Source organism: Pezoporus flaviventris, unplaced genomic scaffold, assembly GCF_033815535.1.
Source record: "Pezoporus flaviventris isolate CSIRO_AGI_PZ_B2104156 unplaced genomic scaffold, CSIRO_AGI_Pfla_v1 ptg000083l, whole genome shotgun sequence".
Lineage (NCBI taxonomy): Eukaryota > Metazoa > Chordata > Aves > Psittaciformes > Psittacidae > Pezoporus > Pezoporus flaviventris.
In genome coordinates, this window is record NW_026892631.1 from 11,805,358 (window position 1) to 11,825,226 (window position 19,869).

General features: G+C 41.2%; 1 protein-coding gene across 1 annotated transcript; it reads right to left on the minus strand.

The window, feature by feature from the left end:
- Positions 1 to 6,691: 6,691 nt before the first annotated feature.
- Positions 6,692 to 19,866, minus strand: CALM2 (calmodulin 2). Its single transcript, XM_061475531.1, has 6 exons — positions 19,714 to 19,866; positions 15,172 to 15,202; positions 10,078 to 10,221; positions 9,897 to 10,003; positions 9,018 to 9,153; positions 6,692 to 7,589 (listed from the first exon to the last, which is right to left on the minus strand). Exons 1-6 carry the CDS (start codon positions 19,714 to 19,716, stop codon positions 7,561 to 7,563), a joined length of 450 nt encoding a protein of 149 aa, XP_061331515.1. The 5' UTR covers positions 19,717 to 19,866; the 3' UTR covers positions 6,692 to 7,560.
- Positions 19,867 to 19,869: the final 3 nt, after the last annotated feature.

The window sequence follows — 19,869 nt, forward strand, 5'->3', positions numbered from 1 at the left end:
TTATTGTCTGCAGGCATATTGGAAATGTAAACTCTCATTTCAATTTGCCCTTAGTTACAAGTTAAGAAAGCACAAACCAGTATTTCACCAGTGAAATTACTAGAAATAGGAGAGGGGAGATTCTGATGAAAATTACTGAAATAGCTGATCCACCCAGCGCTAAGGACATGTTTACAAGCTAAGAGAAACCTCTTGTCTGGAAAGGCTCCAGAGCATTCCCCAGAGGTATACTAGCAGTGAAATTTTGCCCTTCAGCATGATTGGCAAGGTAGGGTCTCTGCTTCTCCCCTTTGAGGAAACAAAGGGCAGCTGAAGTAGCAGATACCATTATACAACTCCTTTCATCCTACTGTGCCAACATTGAACGGATATAACTATCAGCACTTTTGGTGAAAGCATCCTACTTTGGCTAGGTGCTTGGGTGAGGGCTGAAGAAACAAACATACATTTGAATACTGGATGCACTTTCCCCATGCTTCTGATATAAAATGTAATTGCATCAGATGTTCTCTGAAAACCACCAGTTTGCTTAAGACTATTTAGCAAGTTACCTCAATAGCAGCGTGCCTACACTTCACAGATTGCAAGGAGGTGCTTTTCTCTCGGATGCAGATGAGGAATAAGGTTTTGGGATTGATGTAGATGCTTCCAATCTGCTTCACAAGCAAATGACTGTTTTTTACCATTTTAACTGCTAACCTGGCAGGCAGGCTTTAGATAGAAGCAGCCAAGAAAGCAAGGACCGTGAATATGAAACCTTCTGCCCCCATATAATCTCCCCTGATTTCATTGCTTTCATAGTGAAGATTACTCTCTAATAAAACAAGCATTTTACACCTCTTTTCAGTAGCCAAAGAGAATTTATCAGAACCATAGCAAAACCCACCCTCAAATCCAATTTATGCCAGATAAATGATGAAACTACAGCACAGCAGTTTGAGCCATTCTGCAAGGGACCTCCAGCTTGGATCACGTGGAGATCTCTTCAGGGCACGAGATATGTCTCCCTAGCTAATGCTTCCTTAGGGAAGGTTAAAACAGGCAAATTCAAGGGAAAGAAACAGCTGCCAGAAGTAAATGAGATTTTTTTGGTAGCATTTCTTCCAAAACCCAGTAAAGAACCACAGGATTTTAAAAGGTTTTAGGGAAGCCACTGCCTGCAGAAATCCAGATAGGATGCTACAATGGAATGGAAATACTGGCAGAGAGGCTTAACTTCCCTGCCTGTTTAACCTGGGCATCACAGCCCATTTCAGAAAATGAAGAGAACTTGTCCCACTGGTAGAATAACAGATGATTAAAACAGGAAGAATTGCTCAAAGTGCTCGTTTGCTCTTGTTTTCAGGTGATCTTGCAAACTTGCCTGTCAACATACCTGGTGGGATGGCCTCCTCACAGGGAAAGGCAATAGAAGACAATCCCCTAAGCGCTGTCTTGGCAGCCTTTTCAATGTAATGCAAATAAATAAATGCCAATATTAATTGCATGGAAAAACGCCTCTTATTCTCAGAGTTGAAAACAGAATTAAATCCATCTTAATTCTACCAACTTAAAAAAAAAGAAAAAATCATCTAACATTACACTGCTTTGTGAATCAACTCCAAATTACTGGAAGTTTTCACACATTCTAATCCATTAAGCAGCTTTACTTCTAAGCATATTCAAGGCCTTTTGAGTCAATGTAAAGACTACACTGACCACAGACCTTTAGAGTAGACCTTGAATTATGGTTTTCCTGTTCAATGTGAATGATTTGGCAGCAACAAAAGAGCAATTATACTTTAGACACAGGGAGCATCAGAAGTCTTTCGAAGGCTTTCAAAGTTTAGTTAATATTAGAAAGACAGTGGATGTTTAGGAGAATAATACGTTTATGGTAGTCAGATGCTTTAGAATACTTCAGAAAGAGAGGGATCTGAGAAACCCCACAGCCTGCCTGGTGTTACTAATCACTTAATGCTTCACAATTAATAACAGATTGGGGGCAGGGCAAGAGACAAATCTTTTCTTGCTTTTTGTTTCAATATCCGTTATCATAGCTATGTGAAAGAACTCATTTAGTTGGGTTTAAGAAACAAATAAATTCAAAAGCTCTCACTCCAGAAACAAACAGCTTTTCTACAATCCTGCCAACGTAGAAAGCTCGAAGAAATTCCTTCCCTCAAGGACCATTAGTGGCATTTTTCTGACTGCCAGAAAGCCTTTCAAGAAGGTACCCCAGGACCAGGGACATACTGCTGCAATGATACATGCAGCAACTGATCTGAACTTATCAGACCCAGAAGGAAGAGGAATACGTGTCAGTTTGCCTTGTCATGAAAGGAGCCAGCCAGCAGCACAAGATGGTGGCTATCTCAGTAGCTACAAGAGGGGTGGCTGAGGGAGAGCCACTATTGTTGGCTGATCAAGGCCTCCATTACTACTAATGGAAGTACTGGTTTATCAATAAGGAAGTTTAACTTCCGAGCACATACATGCCTGCCTAAAGGTAAATTAGAATTATGCAGCTGGAACAATCTGAATATCCTAGCTGTGGTGGGGCACTAGAAACATATCAGTGAACTCAGACACCATTTGAAACCAACCTGAAGAAGCAAGGCAGGAATTCCAGGAACAGTGTCAGGCTTTGTCTTGCTTCAATTATTGGATGCTTACATCAAACTCACCTTTTCCTCCCACATTATTCTCCCGATTTGTATTCTTTCATCCTCTTTCTCCTGTCCCTTTTCTTTCCTGGGGGGGTGGAACTGGATGATCCTTAAAGCCCCTTCCAGCCCAAACCATTCTCAGATTCTGATACACAAAGCATCCAGTAAAATGCAGAGGCATTCTTCCATAGCCTACTGAAACTTTGCATAGTGCTCTGAAGCGCAGGAATTACTGCACTGTATCATCCAATCAGAGTTTTGCAGTGAATATGCCCCATCTTTAAGCTGTTCCCATTAAGTGACCTGCATCTTTTGATGAATCTCACCTTAAGGTATTCCAGTTGGACTAAATCTGTCCGCAGTTTCTGAAACAGTATTCAGGACTCAAGTTTAGAGACACTGAAATAAATGCCATCTTCTCCATACATCATATTAAAAAAAGCCATAGGAAGTATTTTCCTAAGGAGCAGCTAGGTATGAATTTCAAGTACTGCCACTTGGCATTAGACCTGCTCTTAGGGACACCAGAAAATTAGAGGTCCTCATCCCCACCCCAATATTTACTTTTTTCTTTGTAAATGTAGTGTAAGCTCCTAAAAATCCATTTTTTTTAACGTATGAATACACAGATACCAGACTCAATTCTTCAAAACCAGAGTAAACAGATACCTGACAAACTGCGACTGTTCTTAGAGAGGAAGAACACTTTGCAAAATCAGACACTGGAGTGGATGCAGTGTGAGAACAGTTAAGCCTGTGTAGGTAGGTGTAAGTAGGGAAAAAGGTGACTGAAGAAATGCCGATATAAAAATACACTTACTCCAACAAGCTCCCAAATCAGTTCCCTCTGTCCGAATGAAGAATCTATCTCCTTTTCAAAGTTAAGCGTAGATTGGTTATGCAGTAACCAAGTTTTTCAGTGTTGTCCCTTTTGGCTGAACGTGACCTATTTTTATAGTTGGACCAGAAAACCCCAGTGTATTCATATACACAGTCATCTCAAATACCTACTTTTCTCACTTGGACTTGGGGGGGGGAATATGGCTTTTCAAGATGTATTTTTACAGATATTCTTTGCTAAACTATTTTTAGCTGAAAAGTCTATCTCTCGACAGACTGGCTCTGAATTAAACTTTCTTCAGTATCCACTACAACATGAAGACTTCAGTGGAAGACTGGCTTTAAATTCAGTGGACCAAGGAGAATTTTGGAAGCCTCCCTAGTGTTTTCACCCACCCCCACTGGAAATGGCCAGCAATGACAATTCTGAACTATGGAAGCTTCCCTTACCTACACAACAGTAAAACAGTTCAACACAGCTTCTCTCTTAACTGGACTGTTTCTGCCCAAGAAACACAGTATAGTCATATAATAAATGATATAAATAAGAATACAGTCATTTTGCTGCTTATTGTCCAGGATGTTACCAAACAGTGCCTGAAAGGGGCCACCCAGCTACTATTCCTCATCCAGTGATACATTTCCCCACCAAAATTCCACAGTTACAAGTGATTAGGGAAGTAGTATTTTCAGGACAGCTCACAGCCTTGAGGTACACAGCATCTTCTATAATCCTGCTTGGTGACATCCAACACTAGTAGGTCAAGTTAAGAGACATCCTTTAAAATTTATGAGGCTCAATGTAGACTTGCATATCTTCCTTCACTGGGAAGGACCACCACATGAAGACACTGTTGCACACCATGGCACACGTAGAAGCTGGCAGGGATGCTTTCACTTCACAGATCAGTTAGGTCAGAAGGGACCTCTTGAGATCACTTAGTCCAACTCCCTACCCAAGCAGGGCCATCTAAAGCCACTTGCCCAGCACATCCTCAGCCAGGTTCTGGATCTGCATAGGCTCCACAACCTGTGTTTGAACACCCTCATAGTAAAAAAGTCTTTCCTTCTGTACAAATAGATCATCTTTCTAATGTGCCCACTGCCTCATCCTGCCAGTGGGCACCACTGAGATGAATCTAGCTGTCTTCATTCCCTCCCATCAGGGTTTTGTACACATTGACAGGATCTCCCCCTAAGCCTATAAATTAAGATAACAGCAATCTTCAGGCACATCTCCCACCTTATCCCCAATTTTAGAACAGCACCACCAGGTGTTTTACTGCAATGTTGTACTACTTGTTCTTACTATTACCATATAGAATAAGAACCTCCACCATATTTAACAGGCACAATGAGGGATTGTATCTTAGCAAGCTACCAGAAGCTCTAACTTACAGTTATAAAGTACTCCTACATACTTAGAATGACCCAAGAACTACCTATTTCAGAATAGCAAAAGTACTTGCAAGTGACCTCAGTCAAAAGGTTCAAGTTTAGTGACTGGTGTCATGAACTTCCACACTGCTTCACCGACTGTGCCTCAGGAGACATTCTTCCACCAGCAGAAAGTACTGGAAGTACTGGAATGATACTAAAAAGTTACCATTCTGCAGTTAAACATTATGTAAACAAAGTTATAAGATTTCAGTATCAACCTAGACATCAGGCATTTCATTTAATTAACAGCATCAGACACACTAAACAAAACCAGCAGCTTTTCCTGTGACTTAGACACTCTCATCAGTGAGCAGCTAAAACGCAGTAAATAAAGGTGGCCTTGCCACCCATTCTTCATTCATTCCTTTTATGAAAGGGAATTATCTCAGCCAAGGCAGTCTTCCATAGCGGAGAAGACCTTTCTGCACTAGTCAGATGCTTCCACATGCACGCTGAGTTGGAGCAGAAGACTCTGGATGGATGTGCAATTCCCAGCCTACTGAAACTCGAGGCACAAGACTGGTAAATACAAATTCTTGTCAGATCCTTGTCTGTGTTACTTACCTCTAAAAATGAGACTTCCAATGCTCCTGCAATTCAGGATTTCACATGGTTCTTCTGATGGTTCTACAAAATTCTCATTCTGTGCCAGTTTAAGCACCTATGTTTCATCCACTAGCTCCTAGGCCACAGGATGAAGACTGGACAGCAAATGTTTGTCTGGTCACTCATTTTGTAGAAGGCAGACCCTAACTGCTAGAACATTTAGACTGTGTAAGCTTCCTGAATCAGAGTGCCAGTGCACAAGCAACAATTCTAAGGAATTCTGATCCCAGCAATTCAAACATGACTTTGAGATTTATGACTACAAGCATTTGATCAAATGTTTCTGAATCCAGGTTCATCAGCTGTTCTAGTTTTACACCTTCACTGTAATTATAAATATCTCAGATTATTAAAACAGTTTTAAAGCATTAGGTAACTGCTCTGTTGGGACCAGTGAGTGTGACCAGATGCAGGGGCCAACACTTAAAGGCAACCAGAATCCCCAGACAAGATAACCATATAGCTGCCTATGTAACACCAGTCAGCTCTTGTCAGGACTAGAAGCAAGGGGCACAAACAGCCCCTGGCATTCTTCTGAGTCTTGGATTTGTCCTTGGTTAAAACCAGGCTTGTTTTCCACTTAAAAAGAAACTAAACCTTGACAAAAATCAGTGCTAGAAGCACAATCATGCACATTAGCTATCAGTAAGAAAATGTCTTCCTTCTGTACTTTGAAGTGACTGCATCCTGAATGGCAACTCAGACATGAGCTCCAGTAAAGTCCAGGTGTGAGACTAAGTTACCCCCATGTAGCAGCTGACATGGAATAAACTCCAAAATAATTAAAAGAAAGCAAACAGGTTTAGTTGTCTGAACAAGGAATTTTAATTTTAGGTCAACTATTGAACTAGGTCAACATCCAGTTCACAATGTCTACAGATAGTGGGCATAGCCAGTCACTACGGTAAGTTTATTGAAGCACCGAGCTCCACACAAGACTGTAAAATACATTTTAAACTACTAGTAAGAAAGCTTCTTCAAGTCAACAATACTATTAAGGGCCAGAGTTTAAGGACTAAGTTTTCACCTTCCAAGCTATTTTAAGACAGCCAATCATTTGCATAAGCAAACCAAACTGCTACATACTGAAACACAGAGCAGCAACGGTATTGAACAATTCCTGTAAATAATTCAAGGATACATTGAAACAGTATGGGTAAATTGTAATTTTTTTATTGGAAAACAAATATACAACTTGGAATGGATTTGAGGCAAATCGTGCCAGAAGCAGATTTTTTAAAATAAGTGGCTAAACAAAGTTTAAAAAGCATAGTAACAAGAGGAGAAAATGTTTTCTGGTACAGGACCAGCAGTACAAAAAAAACTTGTGTACGAGTACCTGGATAAATCACCCGTTTTGCATTAGTGCAACTTAAGTTTCATATTGTTGACTGTCAATCGTCCACAATGTTAAGACTCCACATTTCAACAACATGTTACAGGTATGGCCACAAACAAGTTACTGTGAAGCAAGCCAGGAGAATGATTTTTACAGTGCATTAGCCACATGTGTATATACTAGTCACATGGTTTTATCCTGCAGTTAGCTGCAAGAGTCCTTATCCTCCATCACAGAAAGCGGAATAAGCTCCTTTATATACTGGAGAAATAGAACCAGCATGTCACTTTAACTAAGGAATTGCTAATGCATGGTAAACCCTAGCTTACTTTATGTAACTTGTAACACTAGTCATACCTACATCTCCTAAAGAAAGCTACTTTTTTTAAAAACAGGTAACCCAGATGTTCCCTCAGTTAACCAACTCCATCTAACTTCAGATGTGCAGAAGGGCTTAAATATCCAGAGTAAGCCACATGCAACATTTGTTACTTAGATCAATTTTCCAAAAATCAGAACAATGACAGTAAGATAAAGGAGAAAAACATGGAGGAATGGCCTTCTAATTACTATACATGCATATTCTTTTGACAGTAAGGGAAAAACCTTTTACAGATAAGTTACAAACAGAGAAAAGGCAAATAAACAATTTTGTACAAGAAATTTAACACATTCTGTACAACGTCTTCACTTCGCTGTCATCATTTGTACAAACTCTGCAAAAGGAAAGAATTGCATGAGTTATTCAAAGAAAAATCTGAACTGCAAGATCTGAGAAGTGACCTGCCTTACTAGTGCTAACATTTTCAATACTACACTTCTGGTTATATTCAAAAGAGCATCTTCAAGACAGTACCCTTTAGCCACCAATCACATCTTAAACTCCTCCTAGTCTTAATGGCAAAATGCCTCTACTTTTATCAAAAAGAGCTGGTCCCTCAAACTGGAGAACTGTCTTACTTCCAAAGAATGAAACTTCACAGGGTCCTCCTGCCCACTGACATACAGACAAGGACATGATACCCAAGAATGACTAAGATCAGTAGAAATTGTGCTGAAGTGTCCATCAGTTAAGTAGGTGTACAACCAAGACACTGCAGAGGTTTCTATTTTTTTTTGTTTTTCAAAGCAGAAGAGCACAAGGTGTTCCTATCTCACCTGGCCAGCTTTAAGCAACTGAATCACTGTTTATTCATAGCAAAACGAAAGTTAGATCCCACAAAATAGGATTTTTCACTCATCTTGCTGAACTATAATTTTAGGTACAATAACAAAAAGAAACCAGGAATCTATGAGGAGTTAACTGGTTGCTGAAGTTTCAAAAGAGCAATTGGAAAGAAGAGGGATGTCTGCCCTCTCTAGTACCAGCCTCTGAACAGTCTATCTGCAAGTACAGTTATGAGGCAGTAGCCTTGCTCATAAAAATGCCTTTCACTTGCAGATGAGTGCTCATCCTGAGGCCACAACCAGAAAAGGCCTTAAAAGGAAACCACACCTACCCCTCAGGAACAGTAAATGTATTGCCTGAAAACACCCCAGGTCCTTTCTGTAAGATGCTCAGAAAGTTAAAATGAAACCAAGCCTAGTCCTTCTGAGCTGCAAGTAATTGTCTAACAGAACTCCTCCTGCTTGCATGACTTCATTCAAGTTTCAATACCAGGAAGAAAGGAGGAAATGAAAATAAGCAAATGCTGCACCCAATTTGTGTGAAATCATTTAGTAAGTCTTCTGGGTATTTTAGGAGCCTTCCCCCTTGAACTGGAAATTTTAAGAGAATTAATGAAAAATGAGTGACTTCCTACATTCAGATCAATGCTCATTAGTGAACAAAACAGTACGTGAACATCTCAGCTAGCTTCCTTATTCTAATGGTCATTAGACATCATTAGATTTAGAAAGTTATTTCTTACACAGCTGAATAGTTATTTTTTGCCTTTGGCACAAAGGTATTAATGCACTCAAGGTTAAAGCTATTTAGAGGTACAAAGTGTACAAACTAAAAGACATTAGCTTAAAGGAACACTAAGCGTTGAGAAGATCTCATCTGAACATTGCGCTGTTTAAATTTGGTTTGGCTATCAACATCAACACAATCACTGGCATGGAAAGCGCTACGCAAAAAGAATATGTTAACAACTCCTTACCTTCATAGTTTACTTGACCATCACCATCAATGTCTGCTTCCCTAATCATTTCATCAACTTCTTCATCTGTTAGCTTCTCTCCAAGATTTGTCATCACATGACGGAGTTCTGCAGCACTAATGTAACCATTGCCATCCTGGGAGGAGAAAAAGGAAGACTGGAATAGACTTGCCTATGGCCTAGTGACTTAACTGTAGGTTAAGAGTATTGTAGAGCAAGTTGGACATCAAGGAGTTAACACAGCTTTAGACACTAGCACCTGCACAAAGCGAACAGAAGCTGTAAGCATACCTTTGGTATTTTTCAGGATCTTAAGTCTTAAAAAGACATTTTAAAAATAACTTATCCAACACATTTTACTCTGGCTGTCCTATCCAAGGTATGTAGAGATCACTGACAAAGCAATCAGCACCTTCTGAAGCCTTTTTAGGTGACAGATGCCTATTCAGTCATGTGACTGACTGGTTCCAGCACCATTTCTTACAACACAGGCTGCTCATTCACCTGATTGATGGCAGACAGCACAAAGCCACAAGGCCTTCAGAAACCACTTTTAGGCATAACATCCTAGCTGGGACACTAGATATCGAAGTGTTGATATTATGAAAGAGAACCATTTTAAGAATATTTAAACAATTTCCCTGCCATTCTTGTAAAAGTATTTTAGTATCATAGCAAGTGACTGTGTAATAGTACCATTCACTATCATGATGACTCCTTTGATGCTCAGGTGACCAGAGTAGACTTGAACTTCAGGGTTTTTAGGTAACCTAGAGGTTCTAGATCACAGGATTGCAGATACCTCTCAATTCAGTGAGGAAGCTCCTTAGAAGTCACTGAGCCTTCATTAACAAATATTTAAGGTAAATATTTTAGTACCTTGTCAAACACACGGAACGCTTCTCTAATTTCTTCTTCACTATCTGTATCCTTCATTTTTCTTGCCATCATTGTCAGAAACTCTGGAAAGTCAATTGTGCCATTGCCTGCAAGACAGTTACTTTGTTAATAAAAACAAGTTTTAGACATGTTACTGCATTAGTTATTAGTAAAACCTTACCATCAGCATCTACTTCATTGATCATATCCTGTAGCTCTGCTTCTGTGGGGTTCTGACCAAGCGATCTCATCACTGTCCCCAACTCCTTTGTAGTTATAGTGCCATCACCATCCTTGTCAAATAGTGAAAAAGCTTCTTTGAATTCTGTACAACAAAAAAAGGAGTTAACCCCTTCAGCTTTGAAAGGTTGGGTTTATTTAACCATGTAAGAACCCACCACTGCTTGCTGTTGTAAATTACAGAACTTGATGTCATTCTCTTCAGAAAAATCTCAGTATACTGCTCAGTCCAGTTTAATTGTAATGCCAATATGGAAGCACCAGCATCTGGAAAACATCCTGCCAATCTAATCAACCAAATTTTGACCTAAGTAAGATGGAAGTTCATCTGTTTCACAAGCACTCAGATGCATCTCAAACAAGGATCCCTAATACAAAGCTGAAAGGAATAGCTATCTACAACTAGAATGATCCACATCCTTGGTAGGAACTGTTTGTCTCACAAGGAAACATGAGATTACTTTGAGAAAGCTGAAAAGCAGTACTTAAAATACAACTGCTACAGGTGACTAATACTTCTATTACTAATAAATCAATGGGAAAAGCTATAATCACTAACTAAACCCAAATTCTCATTATAGCTCAGTTCTGCTGGGCTTGAAACCTGAACAATATATACTACATGAAGCTGTAGGACCTGCACCATAGGTATTAACATTTGGCCATAGCTAGCTGCAAAGAAACTTCCTCCAGCCTTCTCTCTCAATGAACTTCTGCAGTTTTTCAGCTTCCTTATGTACACAACTCCAGTCAGTTGATCAAGGAAGAAAGCCACTGGCATCTTAGTTTCTGAAAGGCTGCTTAGAAAATTACATCAGTGCTACTGTACACTGAAACAGCCTTCACGGAACTAGTAAAAAAAATGTTGTAACACTGCTTAACTGCATTTCCATGCTACCTCTTAACCCTCTATAATAGCTGTACTGTAGCCAGCAATATTAATACAAGCATAACATGTTTAATTGTCCAGTCCAAAAATGGGAGTTGGTTTTAATCCATGCCATCTGTTTGTCTTTGGCCACAGACCTTAAACTTGCTCATTGGACTGTAATAGCTCATATAAAAGTTAAACATGAAAAACATAGCTGTTCTCTTGTATAGTTCAGATCCTTTTACAGCTTTCAAGTTATCTGAGATCATGCCTTGGAGAACATGTTAGCTCAAGGGTGCTCCTGCATCAAAAACACTTCCAAGAATTAGTTTTTAGAATTTCCAAGCAGCCAGCTTTCCAGATGGTGGGCTTCCCAGACCAGGATTAGTCACAGTAAAAGCTGTGTTTTCACATGAACTACATGAAGTCCTACTTCATCCATTTCATACTCCGAAACACTCGAGGTGAGTACAAGCTGGCAAGTGTTAAAAACACAACTACAAAAATAGGCTTTTTATAGTTCATGAATGCAGTTATAATACCAGAGCCACAGCTGAGTCCCATCCAGGAAAAAAACACTCTTCTACATCTAACAGCCTGAAGTGTTCCAAAAGCCAACTCCCACTGTTTAGCACATAAGAATCAGAGCAAGGCTACCACAGGACCAGATTAAATAGTTTCAAGCCAGTATTGTATAACCACAAAGCAGAAACAGGCTTACCCGAACAGGCAGCTATAACCTGTGCCTACAGTAGCATCCAAACAGTCTTTGGAATCAGTTTCAGTTAGCTCAGGCAACAAATAGGTTTACCAGGAGTAAAGCTTTACACCAAGGAAGAAAAGGCTTTTAGGTCAAGCCTAGTAGAGAAGTTTGTAGTCTATCACAGAAGAAGGACCTCACAAGGGGAGCACTGATTCTTTATTGAGAGTCAGATACTAAAGTGCAATTCTAAATGTTCAGCTGTTAACCACTTCATCCTACTTGAAGATCAACTGTCACTAGAACAAAGCCTTCACAGTATTGCAACGACCCTGCTGAGAAAAAGTAGCAATTTTTATGCAAAATCAGAAGACTTGCTTTCTACAAGATGGGCAGCCATGTATCCTGAACATCTGAGGTGAATCACTCAAAGGACAACTCTTCACCTTTTACTCGAAAATGCATTAGGCTGAGAAATAACCATAAAGGCAATAAAGCAAGTCAAAGATCAACAGCATACTCCTGTTTGAAATGCTGAATTGAGTTACGAACACAATTAGAATACCTCTTCAACTACATCTAGGAATCACCTCCAGTAATCAGAACAAAGGAGTAACAACCTATAGAGTTTAGACTATAACAACCTAGCATAGCTTTGGAGGATTTACAGCAATGGCCAGTGAAGGCAGCTATGAAACACGCTTAGTGAGCAACTCGGTTCTGGCTTCTGAAACATAAGATTATAAGTCACACCTCCCACACCTAAACATCTTATCACTCCATGCAGCATTTAAAGCAAATCCTCCCTGTATTCAACACTCCTCCATAGCAAGCTGCAAATGAAAATTCTCTTGTATCCTAGATAAGGCTAACCTGCCAGAAACCCAAGGACAGTGCTGGCAGAAAACACTCATCTTCAGGCCAGCCTACAAAGCTTCAGCCTTCCTTCTGAGAACTGCACTGCACTGAGAAATGACTACTTCTAGGCTCCACAAAAGAAAGGCTGGTCCAACAGAATGTGACCTCTAACACCCTAGCTCAAAATGTTCTATTTAACAATAGCTTCTGAGGCATGCCTGTACCACATCACCTTTCTAGATGAAGTGGCGGTCTTCAGTGACCTAATATGTTCATTGAACCAGAACTACCATTCCCACCCTCATACAGTTTAGCCAGCTATGTCTGGAACTTTTATAGGAGAATGTCAATTGTTTCCTTCACAGCTACCAGGAGCTCAACACTTGAACATGACTATTTCTAAGTCACTCTTGTGGTTAGATTCCCAATTGAGAACCACAACACACTAAGAACAAACACCATACACAGGCCTACTTGTTCAGTGCCCATTTAGACCTTTGAGACCTAGGGGAAGGAGTATAGCTCACTGGACCAGCTGCTCTGGGACAAAGCATCTTTGAAGTCACACCCCCACAACCACCCACATCACATGGTTCTGACCTGTATAGCTTTTTTAATACAACACTTAACCAAAGGGATACCCATTTGACTTGGCAACTCTAACTCTTACTGGATGAGATGCAGCCAGCATTGACACTAGACTTTCAAAACCAGTCTTTCATATAAACAAGACCTGGGAAGTCTTTCATCCCTAGCTATATAAAGGCAAGGACCTTCTGTCCTATATAACCGATGAATTCCAAAGGATGTAAGAACAACTGAAATCTTAAACAGCTGTAATTATGGTCTTCAGAGGTAGTTTTAAGCATAGAAACAGCTGCTTTTATTACTTTGGCCTATCATTTAAGAAAATAAGTATTGTCTCTACCTTGTAGCACCCACCTTTAACTCAAAAGCTACATATCTTCAGCTTAGTTGAAATGGAATGGTAAGGGGGCTCAAGCTTATAAAATCACAGTCTCTGTAAAAACAGAATCTGTATCTATGATTGTTTTCCCATACAAGACACTGGCCTTCAACAGCTGAACTAAGTAGACTGTTTGGACACCTGCAACCAAACCCTTCCTAAGCAGTACTCAGGGTGGTTCTCAACAGACCAGTTTATGTCTTCGTATCAGAGGTTTATGGTTTACCTGATGACTCATTTGCTTCATGAAATACTACAGTCAAACTGAAAGTGGCAGGCCATTTTGCACTGGATACAAAGTTATACTCTTTTCACACAGATGAAACCCCTCTATTCCAGTATGACAAGCCTATTAATACTCACTTTTGGCTCTGAAAAATGTACCATCATTACTGAATAGCTAACATTTGCACTAATCCCAAGGTGGTGTTAGTAAGCTTCCTGTTTATATTCCATAATCAGCTACATCAACTAATAAAGCGCCTACAGTTACAAACTGAAACAATGAACCATTACGGAAGAGATAGCAGTGACAGTTGATAAAGCCTGCCCTAACTAAACTGATCACAAACCCCTTAAGATATGTAGGCCACTTCCACACTTGCACAAAATAATCTACAGTTGAACTAGATTTGGCTTGTGTTTACTCATAAGACAATACCATGGCAACAAGTAAATAGACTAAGGACTTTCCACAAAACCATAATTAGTCTCCTATGAATTAAAGCAAGCTTGTGAAGTCTGAAAGCTAAAGAATGTTCTTACACTTCAAATTTGGCAATTATGTTGAAAACAAACTAGCTCATTATGACACTTCTGTTTAATACTGTGTCTTCAAGAGTTACACCACAGTTAAATAACACTACCTCTTAAAGGCTGTTATTTGTATGTGTGACCTAGTACTATTAGATTAGCAAAACCCTAACACCCTCTAAAATCTTTTCACATGACAGTTATGCACACCAAGACTTTCTAGTATTAACACTACACACTTGTCAGGTCAAAAACCCTGAAGTTTTTGAATGTCCATGGCAAGGCCTAATTCTGCATTACCAGCTTTAAGTCACATCAATTATTAGATCTGAGATCAGTCTTCAGAGAGCAGTGACAGATACTAGCTTGTGCAGCCTGCATGAGTAGGAGACAACAATCAAATTTTAGCCACTAGCAGATAGTTGTCGGTGCACATACATAAATGACTGTTAAGGGGAAAATACTAAGACACAAGATATGCATATTTATTCAAGCATTTCAAATCAAGTGCCAGGCCATTAGAACAGTGCACAGAACACTTGCACCCAAGCACACAGTGAAGTTCCAAATATGGAGTATCAAGAAGCCAGCCCCTGCTGTCATCAAAACCAGCTACACTGGAACATGCCCGACACAGGAGACTGCAAAGTGAATTATTTTTGCCTTCTGCTAGAAGAGCACTCCAGATTACAAGTCTTCACCAGAGACTCCTCCCCACCCCTTTCAGTTTCCAGTAGATAGGCCTTTAAAACTTGAGACAAATGGAAATATTCCACAATACTTCCTCAGTTCCTAAGAAAGCTAAATATCTTGTGTAACACAGTCACTGGATTAAGAGATGTGCCAGGTCAAGCAGGAGTAGCAACACAGCATATAAAAACCTCACCTGCAATCTGCTCTTCTGTCAGTTGATCAGCCTGCAAGGAAAGAGAATATCATTATAGTTGTAGCAAAAGTTCAAGGCAAAATAAGGCACAGAATTCTGAATATGGTAGCTGCTCTTCAGCACTTATCTGTAGCATTCTGAAATAGCTCTAACAAGCACAGCTCAAAAGTCATGCTTGCTTGCCAAGCAAGAACAGGCAGCCTGCCCTCATTTCCTGACCCTGCAGTATCTCATACACTCAAATAATAGATTAACATGTGTACCGAGCAACACTAGCAAAAACTCAAGGCACCATGCCCCTCTATACAAGTTTTAAACTCATTAACGCAGCAGCCTAGTGGTAGTTGTACTTTGGCAAACCTCATTTTTAGACCAAAAGCATTCAGCATTAAGTAATGCGAGAGTAACCCCTAAATCCCAAATTCAAGGCTGACTATTTTCTTCTGCTCAGTTAAAATGCCATAATTAGAAAGATGTACTCTTCTCTAAAATTAAATCATCCCTTGATTAACATGAAGCTTCATGTCCAAGACCTGACCATAAAAAAAACCCAACAATCTATAATCAGTATTAGCAGCTTAAGCCCAAACTGGTAATTTCAATGCATTTGTCATATGGATGTCTAGACTTTTCTTCAGAGCATTGTCTAATGACTGAAGTATCATCAGGTAGTTTACAGGATCACTAGAGAAAGCTTCAGTGGTGCAAGACATGCAATTGCATTATCAGTTAATTAACCCTTTGTTTCATCACTGAAAAGTTTTAAATCAACTGGATTTGACAGCAATAAGAAAAACACCACAAAACCAAAAACAACCCTTAGTCTTCGAGGCCAAACTCAAGATGGGCTTCACTCTTAAAAGAGAACACAAGTGTTTGAGAACTGTTGAAATACTTTCCCTAGGCTTTCAAGACAGCAGATTCATCAAATTCTGGATAGCTTCAGCTCAGCTGCAGTAACCAGGCCATAGATATTCTTCAAGGAAGCTCCTTGAGCTCATTATCCCATAGCACTCCATGGAAGAGTCAAAACCAACCACTTTAAAAAAAATACAGAAAATATACACTTACTGCCAAAGTGCAACACCACTTTTTTTAGTTTTATTCCTGTTGTGATCACTTCAAGAAGCACCTTTTTAGGATTACTTCAATACTGACAGCTAGTAAGGTTTTCAGTTATTAGCTGTGCCCACCAGGGTCTCTATACACATTAGCTATCTTCCAATGAAATAATTCAGAAAATGTATATACACCACCTGTTTGTTTTTTTTTTTTACAATTTGAATTACATTTCCATATTGTGTAGCAACTTAGACATTACCAGCTCCTGGTTATTCTTTCTGCAATAGAAGTGACCCAAGCTGCTCAAGAAACCATATAAGAGCTAAACTACTCTTGCACAGTACCACACATGCAGTACAGCAACAGCCCAAGGTAAAGGCTATGATCAGGGGGTTCTCAGACTGTTTGTGGCTCACCTGAGAGTCAAGGCCACAGTACTGAGTAATTTTTTAAAAAAGCAGCCAGTGGATATTTGCAGCTACAGACTCCACCTGTCCCGATTTCAGCAGCTGTAGAAAGTATTCCCACACATGTTCAATACTGGTTTAAAAAGCAAAACAAAAAAAACCACCCTGAGATAGTCTAGGGCAGTAGCAACAGTGCCGAGAACATCACCAACTCAACATTAGTCTGAGATGGAAGCATTCTGCTGGGCACTTAACAGAAGCCTAGGAGATTTTTTGCTCATCTGGAGTGTATCATTAGCACAGACTCACTCATACCTTTGCATGTTATTTACATTTTTATTGCTTGAGTGAAGAGAATGATGTGCTACATTTCTGTAGGCTATTTATATCCACAGAAAGCTGTAGATCAGATTTAAGTAGCAAGAACCGAGTTTACTTAGGTCAATACTTATGAGTTACCAAGTTGAGTCACATACTGTTTTATATAGAGACACAACATTAAGCAATGTTTAAGATATTAGGTGTTCCTGAACTCTTCCTCTCTAACTTCCAGCAACTTAAAACATCCTATAGCCACTAACTATAAATTTGGTTAAGCTTAGTCAGTACCTTTAAAGAGGTACAGAGCTTGAGAACACACTGCTTATTAGAAGCCACAGGTATAGGGCAGTTGAAAGATAAGCTAGGAGGTGGGGCAAGGCTGAACAAACACCATCTGTACTCTAGAGTGTGCTAGGCTCTGCAGGGACTGCTGCGCAACAGCAGTAAAAGGCGGAGCCAGTAAGGCTGCCAGATCGCTCCCTCCTATGCCACTCAGGTGGAGGGCTATCAGCCCAGATCCATGCTACTGGGGACTCCTAGAGTTCTGGAGTTCTTCGTCCTGAGCTTAAGCTAAACACTCATGCATCACACATGCGGCAATATGCACAACTCCAGCGATGCAACCAACTTCAGAAACTAACAGATCATAATAGGAACCTGCCCTTTGCTGGAGTTTTGACATGCCCCTTACTACAGTCAAGATCCACCTGAAAACCTCCTCTGGTGAAGGCAGGAAACCCATCACAGCTTTGACACGGCATTCTCCAATTCATATTGCGGCACTTTCATTTTCACTGCAGTGGCTCCCATCCCCCCACCCCCGGATTGTGTTGAGGGCCTGACAAAGAATCTTAGCCTGCTAGGAAAGAAGGGGAGCTGTTGTGCTGCAGCAGTTTCAGTGGCACATGCAGCCTCTAGAGGTAGTGTTCCATTACAGTCGTAGCTGCTATGCTGTAATCAGTTTGGAAGATCCTCAAGAGATCTGACTAACACTGCCTGATAGAGAGCTATCAGCACATCACAGAACAGACAACACTGTCTCCTTCCACAACATGGCATTTCAGGACATTTCACAGGTGTTTGGTCTGAATGGAGAGTTCTATTCTTCTAAGATTAATTTAAGAATGAGGACTAAATAGACTATCATATAAGGGCTAAAATAGTAGGTTAGCTTATTCTGGGAGCAAATAATCCTGCTTTATCTAGCATGTGCGGTATTGGACAACATATATTCACAGGTTTAGCCAGTCTGGTCTGTTCGGATAACTATAACCACAGTCAAAGTGTCACTGTGCCTCCTGGACACACCCATCTTTTATATAGACCTTGCTTGAAGATACACCATTTTTGGTTCTGTACAGACGATGATTACATGCAGTAAGAGGCTTTTGTTGCTAGATTCATTTTTTTTTCCTTTACAGACTGTGTGCTGTACAGGTTTACAATTCAAGCAAAAGAACAGATTCAGGATTCTGTTCACCTAATTTATTTGCCCAGAGAGAGCACTTAAAGATACACTTAATTCCTAAGCGCCCATCGTTCACATTACACACAGCAAGCTGCCAGTGATCTATTCTTTTAAAGCATACATACATTCCCATGTAATGAATGAAAAGGCAATTCCACTCAACTGCATCTTCTCTTAATGCAGAGATTAAGCAATTGGTCATTGGTGTTGCTTTTGCGACAGAACTGTTCCTTTTTGTACGTGTTTCAGTATCCACATGTTTTAATTAAAAAAACTCGCTAAACTCATATCCATTAAACCGAATTTGAAACAACTCTCCAATTCCACAAAACATATTTTATTTCGACACTTCATTAAAATCCTAAACAAACGTATTGCTAGGAAAAACTGTGCTTGACCAAGAAAACGTCCACCGCAATGCCCAAAACGGGAAGCCAAAGCTGTTTAAAAAAAAAACATAATTCCTTGTTCAACAGAGCCACCGATAGCAAGGCGTTATCATGAAATCGGCAGGAGAAAGCGGCTCCAACGTGAGCTGACAACAGGTCTAGCAAGGAGGGAGATGGTGCAGTGAGGCAGCCTGCCCCTCATCATCATGCTGCTCAGAAGCTGCAGGGCTCCGCATTGCATTATTACCAGGCGCAACACACCTCGCTAGCGAGCCAGACATCTTAGGCGCTCGCAGCAGCCGTTGCCGCGCCGCTGGCTCCCCAGCCCCATTCAGCCGCACACGGCGGCTTTCCAGGGGAGGGAAAGGCGGGGGGGAAGAGGAAGCGATAAGAAAGCGGAGCTGGTGCCATCGTGGCAGGCTTCTTCCCCCCTCGCGGATCTCCTCCCAGGAGGAACCGTTATCTGCCGCTCCCCCCCGCCCCCCAACCGACACACGCCCCGACAAAGCGTCATGGCGCTCGGACCGAGTGGCAGTTTGAATTTTGAATCCGCACCAACGCCCCTGCCTCGGCGGGAAAGGGACCCGGGCGGTATCCGGCCACCATCACCACCACCACTACCGCTTCTTCCAACGCACACGGCGCCTCCGAGCGGGACCCTCCGCCCCAGCCCGCTCGCACTGCAGGGCTGCGCCCAATGGCCGCAGCGACAGACGCCTTCACCCCTACCCCCCCCCCATTATACAGGCAACCTCGCCCCACACCGATCAAACCACTTACCCCTCTCCTCCCCCCCACCCTTCAGCCACAAGCACTCGCATCCCCCTGCCCCACACACCGAACTCCGGACCAGCACCCGCAAAGCCCTGCCGCGCTCCCATGCCTAGGGACTCACCATGGTGGCCCGGCCTGGCTGTGGGGTGTGGTGGAAGCTAACGGCTGCACGGGACTCACGAGCGACCAGCCCGCTCAACGGCTCGCCTCACACTGAGCGCTGCCTGCCCGCCAGCAGTGCCTCATAAACCTCCTCACAGCCCGCCCGGATCGCTCC